The sequence below is a fragment of the Corticium candelabrum genome, chromosome 21, assembly GCF_963422355.1.
Source record: "Corticium candelabrum chromosome 21, ooCorCand1.1, whole genome shotgun sequence".
NCBI classification, from domain to species: domain Eukaryota; kingdom Metazoa; phylum Porifera; class Homoscleromorpha; order Homosclerophorida; family Plakinidae; genus Corticium; species Corticium candelabrum.
Window position 1 is genome coordinate 4,220,267 of NC_085105.1, and position 12,790 is coordinate 4,233,056.

Here is a 12,790-nt window from a genome sequence, read left to right on the forward strand (position 1 = left end):
GTATTGCGTAACTCGAGAGATGTGTTTCGACGTTTAGCTTGCATCTAGCTAGTTCAGAATGCGCCCTCGTTTCCAGTGTTGACTAGAATCCGTTGGTGAGATCACACGAGTTTGCTTGTATAGGTGTTTTATAGAGATCCGGATGTAACTGACATAATGTCCTCCTCACTGCCAACCAACACCAACACAACACGCGTAATCATGGCTTACAACTTGCCTAGTAGTGGGTCCTCTTCACAGTCATGCAGGTCCATGCCTAGGTCCAACGCAGAGCAACCTGAACAAGAACATTCGTGACTAATGGGGGCCCCCCCCCCACTACCGGCCCGCACGCTCGTAAATCGACGTAAATAGCACGTAAATCGACGTAAAATACGAAGACACGTATTTTTTTCGTATTTTACGATCCTGGGTCGTATTTTACGTCGGAAGTGTAGTTTTGCGCATGAACTTCGCGGCGTAAATTACGAGGATCGTAAATTACGTGTCTTCGTATTTTACGTTTATTTACGTGCTATTTACGTCGATTTACGAGCCAGTACTTGCCTCATAGTCATAATAGACGACTGTCTAAGCTATTTGTGAGAATAATCATACTCACTCTAGCTTGCAACCTCATTCCGGACGCCTGCGTGGTGAAAACGTTTACATCTAAATTAACATATAATGCAATACGCCATCAGCAGCTGGCATCAGTATGAGAATATTAGAAGATCCTGTTATTTATATCATTACATGTTGCTTTGTAACGCGTGTATACGTGATAGCGGTGAGTCACTGTGCTAACGTCACAAGAAAACAAGATATACATATATAATAATAATAATAATAATAATAATAATAATACCCGGATATTGATGGAAGATGGACGTCTAGCTGTATCGCTCGTCTCAGAGCTAGCTGAGGAGCGCGTTCCTTGTCGGGAAACCAGGACAGGGCTCGAAAAGTCGGCATCTGGAATCACTGGAGCTGTTCGGAAGACCAGGAATAGTTCTGGGCGTAGGGCGACTGGTCGAACCATCTCTCGTGCGGCGTCTGATTTGAATTTGGCTTCAAATCCCGCTGACGAGACTACTGTGATGCCCACCGTTCCTAGCGAATCTTGTGTTTCGGCAAACAGGAACGGCAATGCAACAAGACGAAGGAAATGGACGCGACAAATGAATAGGGAAGTGATGTTTTGTTATTACTACGTGCTGTTGTCATGCAAGTTCTCTGCTTTCAGAAAACCCATGCATCAGCTGTGGTGTGAACGAAATCCTTCTCTGACTGACGTCTCTGAGCAGCGTTTGGCAGACCAGAAGCGATATCTCTTAACTTCTGGAAGTCTGACTGAATCAGAGTTGGAGGAGATTAAACGCGAGGCCGCACAGGATGGAAAGCCCGTCTCAGGTTTGTTATCTGTTACGACTGATGTTTGTCGTGGTGTGCAAATGTCGGCGTTGGATGTGGTTTCTGCTCTATCATCTGATAGCTCAGTTGTCACGCCTTTGCTTGACAATGTGTCACCCTGCATGGCTTCAGTCAGGATGGCGCCTGCTGCACGTGGTGGGAAATCTGTCGTGTCAATGATGCAAGAGGATCATGAGTTTGCTAATCACTTGGAAGATGGCTCCCTTGTTCAGTCAGTCACTGTTCTCTCTAAGGACTGCTCATCTGCAAGAGATAGTGGTGATATCCTATCCGTAGATGACACTTTGGATTTAGTTCAGTGCAGTGCTGTTGGGGAATCACCATCCCCTTGTGACTCTGTGAGCTCTGATCTGATGACTACACATCCTAGTATAGCTTCTCGGCTAGAAAGGATGGAAACTTCTTCATCTCAACTCAGTCCAGACTGCTGCCAAACGGAGGATGGTCTTTCGCTTGATTGTGATGCTGCTGTGGACCCTGTACTTCGTCGAGAGTTTCTTGAGGAGCTGCAGAAAGTCAGGCAAATTCCTATCTGTGAGAGACAATGCCTTCCAAGGATCTTTGTGAACAGTGGAACCCTGAAGCTTATTGGTGATCTTAACACGATCATCAGTTCGTTGAAGGATGAACCAGATATGAGTGAAATCAGTTACCTGGTATACTCTGCTGCTTCGCTAGTGTCCAAAAGGCGGGGCTTAAAAACGACGAAGTCAACCAATTCTCAAACACCGACATGGAGACGAAGGCTGGATATGGAGATTCTCACACTTCGACGTGCGATCTCACTGTTGCTGGAGGTTAGAAAGAGTTCATCGGGCATTCGTATGTTACATGAACTCCGACGTCTTCGGCATCGGTTGGGCATTTCCTGTTCGGAGAGTTGTGAGGTCTCCATCAATCGATTGAAAATGGAACTTAAGTCCAAGGTCGAGCGGACCAGGAGGCTGGAGAAGAATCGTAAGAGACTTCGCCAGAATGGTTTGTTTCAACGAGATGCTGGACGGTTTTACAGAGAGCTGGATAAGCAGACTATCCGGGTCACTTCCCCGCCATCCGAGTCTGAGATCGAACAGTATTGGGGTGGTATCCTAGAAACTGAGGTACATCACAATGAGTCTGCCTTCTGGCTGAGACGTCAAACCGATGACGAGACGCACCGGAAAGATGAGCAGCAGTGGTTACCTATCTCAGACAATGAGGTCACATCGTGTCTCAAAAGGATGGGGAACTGGAAGTCTCCTGGTCCAGACAAGGTTTATGGTTTCTGGGTCAAGCGCATCACGTGTCTTCACACTGATCTGACTCGTAACTACAACCTGCTGGTTCAGAATCCAGACTCTGTACCCGACTGGTTGTCTCAAGGAATAACTACTCTGATTCCTAAGAATGACAAGACTGACCAGGCCAAAAATTACCGGCCTATCACGTGTCTGTCTGTCTTCTATAAGACCCTCACCTCAGTCATCAGGCAGAGGATTGCAGGGCATTTGGATCAGAGAAACCTCATGGCTCCGGAGCAGAAGGGTTGTCGACAGGGATCTTTTGGTGCAAAGGATCAGCTGTTGATCAACAAGCTGCTTACCGAAGACTGTAGGACCAGGCACAAGAGCTTGAGCATGGCTTGGGTGGACTACCAGAAAGCCTATGACAGCGTGCCACACAGTTGGTTGCTCCAATGCCTTCAGCTGCATAAGATCAGTCCAGTCTTGTGCGGGTTCCTGTCACGTGTGATGAAGAGTTGGAGGACATCGATGGTGCTTTCTTGCGGGAATAGTACTATCAAGACAAGGCTTATGCAGATCAGGAGGGGTATTTTCCAAGGTGACTCACTTTCTCCACTTCTCTTCTGTATGGCTCTCAATCCTCTGAGCAAGGAGCTGAACAGAACCGGTTACGGCTACCGGATGACCACTGAGCATGGTGAGACTGCCAAACGTCAGCTTATCAGTCATCTACTTTACATGGATGATCTGAAGCTGTATGGCAGAAACTCTGATCAGTTGGACGGGTTGTTGCACACGGTTCGTACCTTCTCTGATGACATCCAGATGAAGTTTGGTCTGGACAAATGTGCTGTTGCACACTTTGTCAACGGCAGACTATCTGGACACAACTCTGGGGTGACGGTAGGAAAAACGGACACCATCAACTGTCTGGAACCGGGTCAAGTCTACAAGTACTTGGGTGTGGATGAGAGTAACGGTATTCAGCACAGCATGATGCGGGAGAGACTCCGTCGCGAGTACTTGCGCAGAGTGAAGGTGGTTCTCCGGACTGAGTTGTATGGTCGGAACAAGATTCTAGCCATCAATGGGTTTGCACTACCGGTTCTCACTTACGGTTTTGGCATCATTCATTGGGGGTGCACGGACCTGCAGCAGCTCGATCGACGGACCAGAAAGCTTCTCTCTATGCACGGTGTCCACCATCCTGCTGCAGACGTTGACCGACTGTACGCTCCTTGCAGTGATGGGGGTAGGGGGTTACAACAGATTGAGTCGACATATCAATCTTGTATTGTGAGGCTGAACTGTTACCTTGCTGACAGTTCTGATCCTTTCATGCAGATGATACGGGAGTGTGACTCTGGAAAATCTTCACACTCGATCAAGCGCATGGCTTGTCGGTTTACTGCACAGCTGCGGAGGAGTCTTGCTTTGGACGACAAGTCGCAGAACTTACACAGGAATGCATCCATCTCGGTTGAAGGTGGCTTCGAGCAAACGCCTAAAACAGATGCGAGACATTACCGTACGTGTTGCAGTTCTCTTCGTGTGCGGTCCTGGAGCGGGAAGCCTATGCACGGGCAGTATCGCCGTCTCACTGAGCAACCGCCTGTGGACATGAAAGAGACCTACGAATGGCTAAAGGCAGCGAATCTTCCTGCTGCAACTGAGGGACTGGTTGTTGCTGCTCAAGACCAAGCTCTTCGGACTCGGTACTATGAGCGCAAGATTCTACATCGTGATGTCAGTCCTACTTGCCGCATGTGCAGTGTAGGCCTGGAGACAGTCGACCACATTGTGGCAGGCTGTAGTGCTTTGGCACCGACGGACTACACTGATCGACACAATCAGGTGGCATCCATCATTCACTGGGACGTTTGTCGCCATTTTGGGGTTCCAGTGGAGATCAGATGGTATCGGCATCATCCTGATAGGCTTGTGGAGACGGATGACATTACTATGATGTGGGATACCACCATCCCCACTGCCAGGAAGATCAAAGCCAATCGTCCAGACATCTGTCTCAGAAATAGGAAGACAAACACTTGTCTTCTTATTGATATCAGCTGTCCTGCTGATGGCAACATTGGCAAGAAACATGCTGAGAAGTTGGCGAAGTACAGCGACTTGCGAGTGGAGATAAGCCGCATGTGGCATTGTCGAACACTGGTGGTTCCGGTGGTCTTGGAAGCTTTGGGCACAGTGCACGCAGGTATTGCACGGTGGCTGGACATTATTCCAGGTCATCACAACCTGCAGCACTTACAGAAAACAGTGCTTCTGGGATCTACTCGGATCCTTCGTAAAGTCATGTCTTCTTTCTAGACAGCCGTGATGGTCTAAGTACAGTAGGACCTCAAAGATACGAACACCAGACAACCGAACTGACCGGTCAACCGAACAGCATGCTCTAGCGCGAGCGCGCGCTCTTGCAAAAATTTGATCACGTAATGTAGCCACGCGCACGCGCACTTTTGAGACGTGGCCTAGCGCTAGCCACGTGGTAGCTGATCCAAGATGGAGGCAAAGGACAAGCCTAAGAGAAAGCGAGTCAATTTATCTATTGAACAAAAGATCGAGATTCTTGAGAAGCTGGACAGAGGTATTTCTAATACAGCTATTGCTTCTGAATATAGCATTGGAAAATCCACAGTAACTGATATACAGAAATCTAGGAGCAAAATTACTCAGTTTGCCGTTGAAGCTAAAGACAGCAGTAGTTTTAAGAAGCGTTGCATTGTTAGGAGAGCTGATGATGACCAATTTGACAAGGCCATGCACCTTTGGTTCACACAAGAACGGCACAAAGGCACTCCTCTGAGTGGGGTTGTTGTCATGGAGAAAGCCAGGCTGATGCACCAGCAAATGTATCCAGATCGGTCACCAGATGATTTCAAGGCTAGCACTGGTTGGCTTCATAGATTCAAGCAGAGGCATGGTATTCGTCAACTAAGCATGCAGGGAGAGTCTCTTTCAGCTAATCCTCAGTCTGCTGAAGCATTCAAGCTGTCTTTGCATAAATATATTGAAGATCATAAGCTTTCCATCCATCAGATCTTTAATTGTGATGAGACAGGTCTGTGTTGGCGCCTGCTGCCGAACAAAACCCTGGCAGATGGTTCTGAAAAGGCTGCAAAGAATTGCAAATCCCCTAAAGATCGGGTAACATTGATGGCAACTGCCAATGTCAGTGGAGATATGCGTAGCCCTCTGGTCTTTATTCACAAGAGCGCTAAGCCTCGCTGTTTTTCAGGGGTCAACATGTCATCTCTACCAGTCCATTATTATAGCCAAAAAAGTGCCTGGATGGATCAATCAATTTTCTTGGACTGGTTTTTCAAGCACTTTGTACCAGAGGTGAAGCGTTACTTGAAATCAAAGTCATTGCCACTTCAAGCTCTTCTCATTATGGATAATGCACCATCCCACCCTTCAGTAGAGGCTTTGAGTTCTGAAGGAATGAGTTGCATGTTTCTGCCCCCCAATGTCACAAGTCTGGTTCAACCTATGGATCAGGGAGTGCTGGAGAACCTGAAGCGCAGGTACAAACGAGAGCTCATGAGAAAACTGCTGCTTCAATCTGAATCGAGTGAAGACTCCTTCATTTCCTTCAGCAAAAAGCTGACCATAAAAGATGCGGTGTACCTGAGTGCTAAATCTTGGAACGAAATTCCTGAAGTTTCTCTCTGTCGTGCTTGGAATAAGCTAGGGTTTGGTGGTCGTAGTATGGGTGATGCTTCTCGGATCGATGCCAGTGAATCCGAAGAAGAAATTACCTTTGAAGTATGTTCCCAGTTGGGCATCAATGAGGAAGAAATGGAGCAATGGCTTCTTGCTGACAAGGATGAAACTGGGTCTCAATCGCTGACTGATGAAGAAATTATCGACTCTGTTCAGGTCCAGGATCCATCGGACAGTGAAGATGAAGCTGAGCACACTGATGTAGCTAAGATTAGCCACACAAAGGCTGTTGATTGCTTTAGTGTCTGCTTGGAATGGTTAGAGCAGCAGCCTGAAGCCACCCCCATGAATCTCATGCTTTTGAGAGAGCTCCTGGACCTTGCAGGACAAAAAAGGGGTTCTGCCTTGAAGCAAAAGACAATGGATTGTTATTTTAGTAACCCTTGAATTCGTTCTTACACTCTCACAGTTACTGTAGTTCACGTACTTATCCTTTTTGTTAGCCATACAGTGTACTCCTGTTTTCACAAGTTATGTAATCATCGATATTACAAACTTCAGACTTATGAACATTTCACAATTACGAACACCCAATTTCCCGAGGTGTTCGTATCTTTGAGGTCCTACTGTACTTCTGAAGCAGGGTTTGCTTCCGGTACTTGTAATAGACTTTACAAACCAGACTGATCTGGTTGAGCACGACATGGCTACCACTCCATGGTTTGGGGGTTCAAACCCCAGTGACGACAGTAAATTGTGAAACTTGTCTGTCTTTCTTTTTCATGTTTCTCTAGCTTTATCCATGAGACTATGACTCGTTTCAGTCGTTGGGGAGTTTCTGTGGTCTGGCGAACGGTCCGTTGACGATGACGTCCAGTGCTTTCCTGGTGGTCGTTGATATCCACTAGGCGTGCTGTATCGAGTACGCAGTCACCGTAATGCCTGCAATCTATATCGAATTGGCTAGTCATTGATCACCGTATGGACTACACGGAAACATGTACCCCGCTGGGCTCACCTGCCGGGTTGGTGGGCGCCCAGATGGGGGTAAAGACCCCACTTGCCCATTGTGGAGGGGCATAACGACACATAATAAAATCTAATTGTACCCAGGGAGTTCGTCGTAAACAACGTCGCTCCGCTACTGGCGGAGACCGTCCAATAGATGTATATCATCCTGACTTAACTCAGGGGAAACCTGCTTTTTCAATTAAGTCACAGTCAAGAATTCTTTTGCAGACGCTTATGTGAAATAGCAAGTCATTCCATGCGGGAGCTGCTGCTGAACCTGGGGAAATAATCAAGGACCATCGCTACGAAGCCAATGTCATCGCAACTGGAGTTGTCTTCTATCCATTGGCAGTGGAATCATTTGGTACATGGAGCACACATAGCCTGGAAATTCTGAAGTCTATTGCGAGAAAGACGTCGCTTTTGCATACTTCGACAATTAGCAAAGCTGTGTTTATAACTTACATGAACAACTATAAATAGGACTTTGGACATTTATATATATATATATATATATATATATATATATATATATTGTAGAATGATTTTAAATAGACTACATTTAGTTTCAAAACATAGCTTCTTAGATTTTCCCACATAGGTGTGATATCAAAAAAATTATTTATTGGCGATCGAAGCGAGCCACTACCTTGTCATGTCAATTGAAATCGATATATTTTATAAAAAAAATGAAGAAATAGAAAATAATATATATATATATATATATATTCTCGCTTCACTTGGCACTATCAGAGCACACCGCGTGGAGGTGGAAACGAGCTGTGCTCCAAATTTGATTGGGGAAGGGGGTTGGGACCTTTCATCGTACTATCTAACGAAACAAATTGAAACCCAATTCAACGCAAAGATACTGATACAAATCAAATGTCAAGTTTCGACAAAAAATATCAGCTAAAACAGCAATAACCGAATAGGGAATCCACAAAGCCCATCTAGATAGAGGAACACTAATAACGAAACCTTACGTTCAACGTAGACGGAGAAAGAAGGAAGCAATCAGACACTGACGTTCAAAATGGCGTCAAGGTGCCTAGAAATTCTACAGTTTAGGACCCAAATGTAGTTACTACTCGGATCTTTAGCCACTGCTACAGGGATGACGTCATCGATTGGCACGAATGGTTCCGTGTAATCAACATTAGTTGGATCATTCGTGTTTATACTCCACAACATAGTTTCTGTGTCTTGTTGAGTTCTCCTGGCCCAAACAACTTCCGCCACTTGAATGGACTCGTCAGGAAAGAAACCTACTTCACCAAGTCGTAAGACTCTCGCAAAATAGACGTAAATAGGATCTTGTCCATCGTCTGTTGGTACGTAGACACAGTGTGGCTCTTCTTCGTCGGTTCGTGCTTGCCTCATGAGAACAGCGATCCACGACGATTCAGAGGCTGGAACTTCATTTCTGCCCAGCGCTCCAACTGGTCTGACATGAAGCATGTTGCCAGGAACATCTACATCGGCAATTGCTGCACGACGAAAGAATTTGAATTGAACATCTGGACCATGACGCAGTAATCTGATTCGACTCTCGTCAAGACCGAGATTGTCTTCTGGCATCCATTCTCTCATAGTCGGAAAAGACGAGTTGTTGGCCTGTTCTTTCTCTTCTTCATACCTTGTAGCAAGATCGCCGTAGTCTGTGGTATACTCGAAAGAAATCTACCAGGTGACCGTACTCAACACGTCCTAGTATGTCCACTCGAGACTCTCCATAGAGATATCCAGATGCTCGTCCTGTGACACGTTGTACCATGTACTGCGTATATCGCCGATCAAAGTCTTCAGTGTCTTGGTCAGACTCAAAACCTAACAACTGAAATGACTCCCTTGGATATAATGGGTGTATATTATATATCGGCGAGTCTGGCGGTACCTGCAGTCGTAGCAATGTACACGTGCTACGTACAGAAACAGTCTCCATGACTGTAGCTTCGGGGAATCTTTTGTTGTGGGCACGCCTACTTAACATCCCCATTAATCTTTCACATCCAAACATCCATGTGCTGTACACAGTGCCATACTTTCGTATTGCTACAACGGAATGATGAAGAAGATGTAACATGACAACTTGCAAAGAAGCTGGAAAGTTCAGTTCTACTTCAGCTAGTGTTCCATGAAATTAATGATTCAAGGACGTCTAAAGAAACAGCTGTATTTACTGAAGCGGCTATATCACGCAAACAATCAAGGAGACGAAACAAGTCTAGTCGTTGACGTTCAACAAGCAGACCACGCAGACAAAATTTTAAGATTCCGGTAGTGACTAGTTTCAGCCAATCGCTGGTGCGGTGTATCTTCTGATAATTGGTAAACCAGGAACCTGACTTAAAACCGAAGCCTATCCGTAGACAAATGGAGATCGCACGGTCATTGGCAATTCTGACCTCTTCCGGCGTCAGTTCCCAAGGCCCTGGCAAAGGTTGGACGTCGTCCTCTCCATTGGCTTCTGATGGCCATAAGTCAAGAAAGCGTCCGTGATCACGTTCTTCTCGTAAAACGTGGTCCCCGACTTTGACAGAATCTCCCGTGAGGCACTGAAACAAATGTACCAAGACATTGCGCTGTAAGTGCATAAAATCTACTGGTACATTCCCATGCAAACCAAGTCGCACACCAGGAAGAGCCTCTACAGCTGTAGGCCCGTTGACTCCAGTCTTCTTTTGATATTCTCTTAAAACTCTTTCTGTCATTATTTCTTCCTGTATCCTTTGGCGTATGGCCAAGCATTCTCTTCCTTGGGCAATGATGTCTTCGTGATTTCGTGGTTCGGGTATGTCGAGGTGCTCTGGGTTGGAATTGAAGTACACTGTGGCGCTTCGTAAATGATGACTGAGAGGACGAATGTACGCTCGGTTGTTGAGATAGACCACCTTTCGTAAATTGTGAACGTATTGTCCCTGAATAGTACAAAGATGACAACCTGAATAGCGCCTTGCCCCTTCATGCATAAAACTTTTGACTGGACTTCGTAATCCGTAAGTAGAATGTCTGTCACACCTCGTACTATTGAGCCATCACTGAGGACAATCCCTTGATCGACTAGTTGGACAAATTCGTCAATTACGGGCCTTAGAAAAGAACTTATGTTTTTTAGAGAAGGACCAGGAATGATAGTTGTCAAAAAGGAGTGGGCAAATGAAAATAACGTAACTCTGGAGGCAGATTCAAAATATGAGCATAAACAGGCCACATAGAGTAGTCCGTTGACCTCTTGCGGAAGGGGTTGACACCATCAATGCTAATTGCTAGAACAAGATTTCGTCGATCTCCTTCCATGATACCACCATTGACAAATAGAGATTTCCAGTGGTCGGTCTGATGTAGGTCATTAATATAGCCGTTGCTTGGGGATGTAACATTGTGATGGTGTGTCAGCAAGCCAACCATTCGATCACTTTCCTGCTCTAAATTCCACCTTGATTAGCTAATTGCACTCTAAATCTACTTCACCTGAACATTGAACACCTGCATGCACGTCTTCTTCTGATGACACTAGAGCCTCCATTTGCTCATCATTTGCGTGTTCGAATTCAGAAGCTTGATCGGACTCGCTTGGCGTTGAAGAGTGTCGGCACTCTGCAGCTGCAGGGCGGTGTATTCCGTGCTCTTTCAGATGTCTTCTGATTGTGCGTTCACTTAAACGCGATCTTCCGCGGCACACTGAACACAAGCAGAATTCTTTTCCGTCATCCATAACGCGTTCGTGATCCTCACCTGTTGAAATAAGAAATTCCGCGTTTATCCAAACTTATTAATTTATTTCAAATGCAACATCACTATGTCTTAGTGACACGTGCACACTGCGTGATTACATGCACTCCTCTCAATCATTTGGCACTAGGAGAAGCTCTTGAACATGTATCTTCATTAATTAAGATTGATGCCCCCGTTCAGTTCATGCAAATGTAAGCCGTAGACAAACGCTCTAGAGACCAACGGTTTGATAAACCCGTCAATCATGATCAGGTACCACCCATGGGAGGGGCTACGCAGGATACAATCGAGTTGATAGGCGTAGAGCTGTCATTATACGCTTTCTGCCAGGAATCATGGATGGACCACCTGAGTTGATGAAAGGAACGAGAGAACGCTTACGATACAGGGTAAGCTAGTTAGGTATGTGCATGATTAACAAAAAATCGATGTTCGTGCATACGTGATCGTGCATACAAAAAATAACTGCATCGTGCATACTAATAGCTCTAGTTTCTCTAGGCAGAAATTAGATTGGCGGCGGATAGCCTTGGCAAGACCTGCTCTAGAGCAGACTTACAAAAGGCTTCTAAGGAGGTAAGCTTCGATTCAGATGTCAGTATGATCTCTTCGCGTGATCTCGATCGGTGATCTATAGCTAATATGCATATGTCTGTGGAAACAGGTTGTCAAAGTCTACTCTAGAGTAGGTCTTGCCCAGGTTATGGGAGACATGAGGGAGAGAATAAAACGGCGTGAGTATGACAGAGAGTAAGCGTACATTGTTTTGCACTGTTGTATGCATCTTTTTCATAAATTTCGCCTCGTGCTTCGATATCTAGACGAAGACCTCGTCCTTCGACAGCAAATTCCGCCACAAGCTCGAGATCGTCTCAGCACTCTAGATCTGATCCATCTCTGCAAGAACAGCTCCAGCCAGTTGGTGGTCAAGACGTAGATTTCGAACACCTGCAGCTGTCGCCAACTGCAACCTGTGAAACTATTTATACAGGTTTCTTCGTGCACGTGACAAATGCAATTCATTAACACAATAATTTCAATTCAATTTGTTGCCATGGTAACAGGTGAAATAGATTATGCAGAGCTGGCGACAGCTGCAGGGACTGTAGCAACTCCAAGACAACAGGTGCTGCTGTTGCACCATGAGACGCGCTGTCCGGTGGCTCTGGGGTTTCCAGCTGACAACTTCCAAATGATAGGTATTCTACAAATGGATACTCTAGTATAGGGTGACTTATAATTATTAGACATCTTTTTTTGATACAGATTCTTTTTAATTGAAATCATTCAAATTATTGATGGGGAAATAATTATACCGGGAAGCAGAGGAAGAAAACTGGCATCAATGGAATTAAATGTATTGAGACATTAGCATCTCACTCATGCTCATATTATCACTGATCTTTTCCTGATAGGAGAAAATTATATGGAAGAAACAAGATTGTCAAATAATTTAATTAATTAACTTGTGATTTGTAATTTGTGTTGTATGAATTTACAATAAAAGATTCTCTGAATTAGAATTATTTTCAACAATCTGTCGCGTTACCGCATGCATATATAACTGGGTAGTAAATGCTACGTATATGACAGTAATTGAAAAGTAATTAGGCTGTAATTAGACGTAAATTTTACGTAAATGACCAGTAGATAAACCGGTTTTTGCAACGTCAGTAGACGTAAGTTAGAGTAAATTGAGTCGTAAACCCTACGTAAAACAA

The 12,790-nt window shown here is 45.2% G+C and overlaps 2 protein-coding genes across 4 annotated transcripts; both read left to right on the forward strand.

Moving 5' to 3' along the window:
* The first annotated feature begins 5,144 nt into the window (after window positions 1-5,144).
* On the forward strand, window positions 5,145-6,947 carry LOC134196523 (jerky protein homolog-like). Of its 3 annotated transcripts, none has more exons than XM_062665669.1 (2): window positions 5,145-5,241; window positions 5,384-6,947. In XM_062665669.1, the coding sequence occupies exon 2, from the start codon at window positions 5,415-5,417 to the stop codon at window positions 6,765-6,767; it is 1,353 nt and encodes a 450-aa protein (XP_062521653.1). In that variant the 5' UTR covers window positions 5,145-5,241; window positions 5,384-5,414; the 3' UTR covers window positions 6,768-6,947. The 3 variants fall into 3 exon arrangements, with proteins under 3 accessions (XP_062521653.1, XP_062521651.1, XP_062521652.1); XM_062665668.1 differs by having other exon boundaries at window positions 5,188-5,241; window positions 5,315-6,947; XM_062665667.1 differs by having other exon boundaries at window positions 5,151-6,947.
* Window positions 6,948-10,821: 3,874 nt separating this feature from the next.
* LOC134196878 (uncharacterized) lies at window positions 10,822-12,297 on the forward strand. Its single transcript, XM_062666097.1, has 5 exons — window positions 10,822-11,458; window positions 11,571-11,645; window positions 11,734-11,819; window positions 11,891-12,060; window positions 12,134-12,297. Exons 1-5 carry the CDS (start codon window positions 11,405-11,407, stop codon window positions 12,295-12,297), a joined length of 549 nt encoding a protein of 182 aa, XP_062522081.1. The 5' UTR covers window positions 10,822-11,404.
* The last annotated feature ends 493 nt before the right edge of the window (window positions 12,298-12,790 follow it).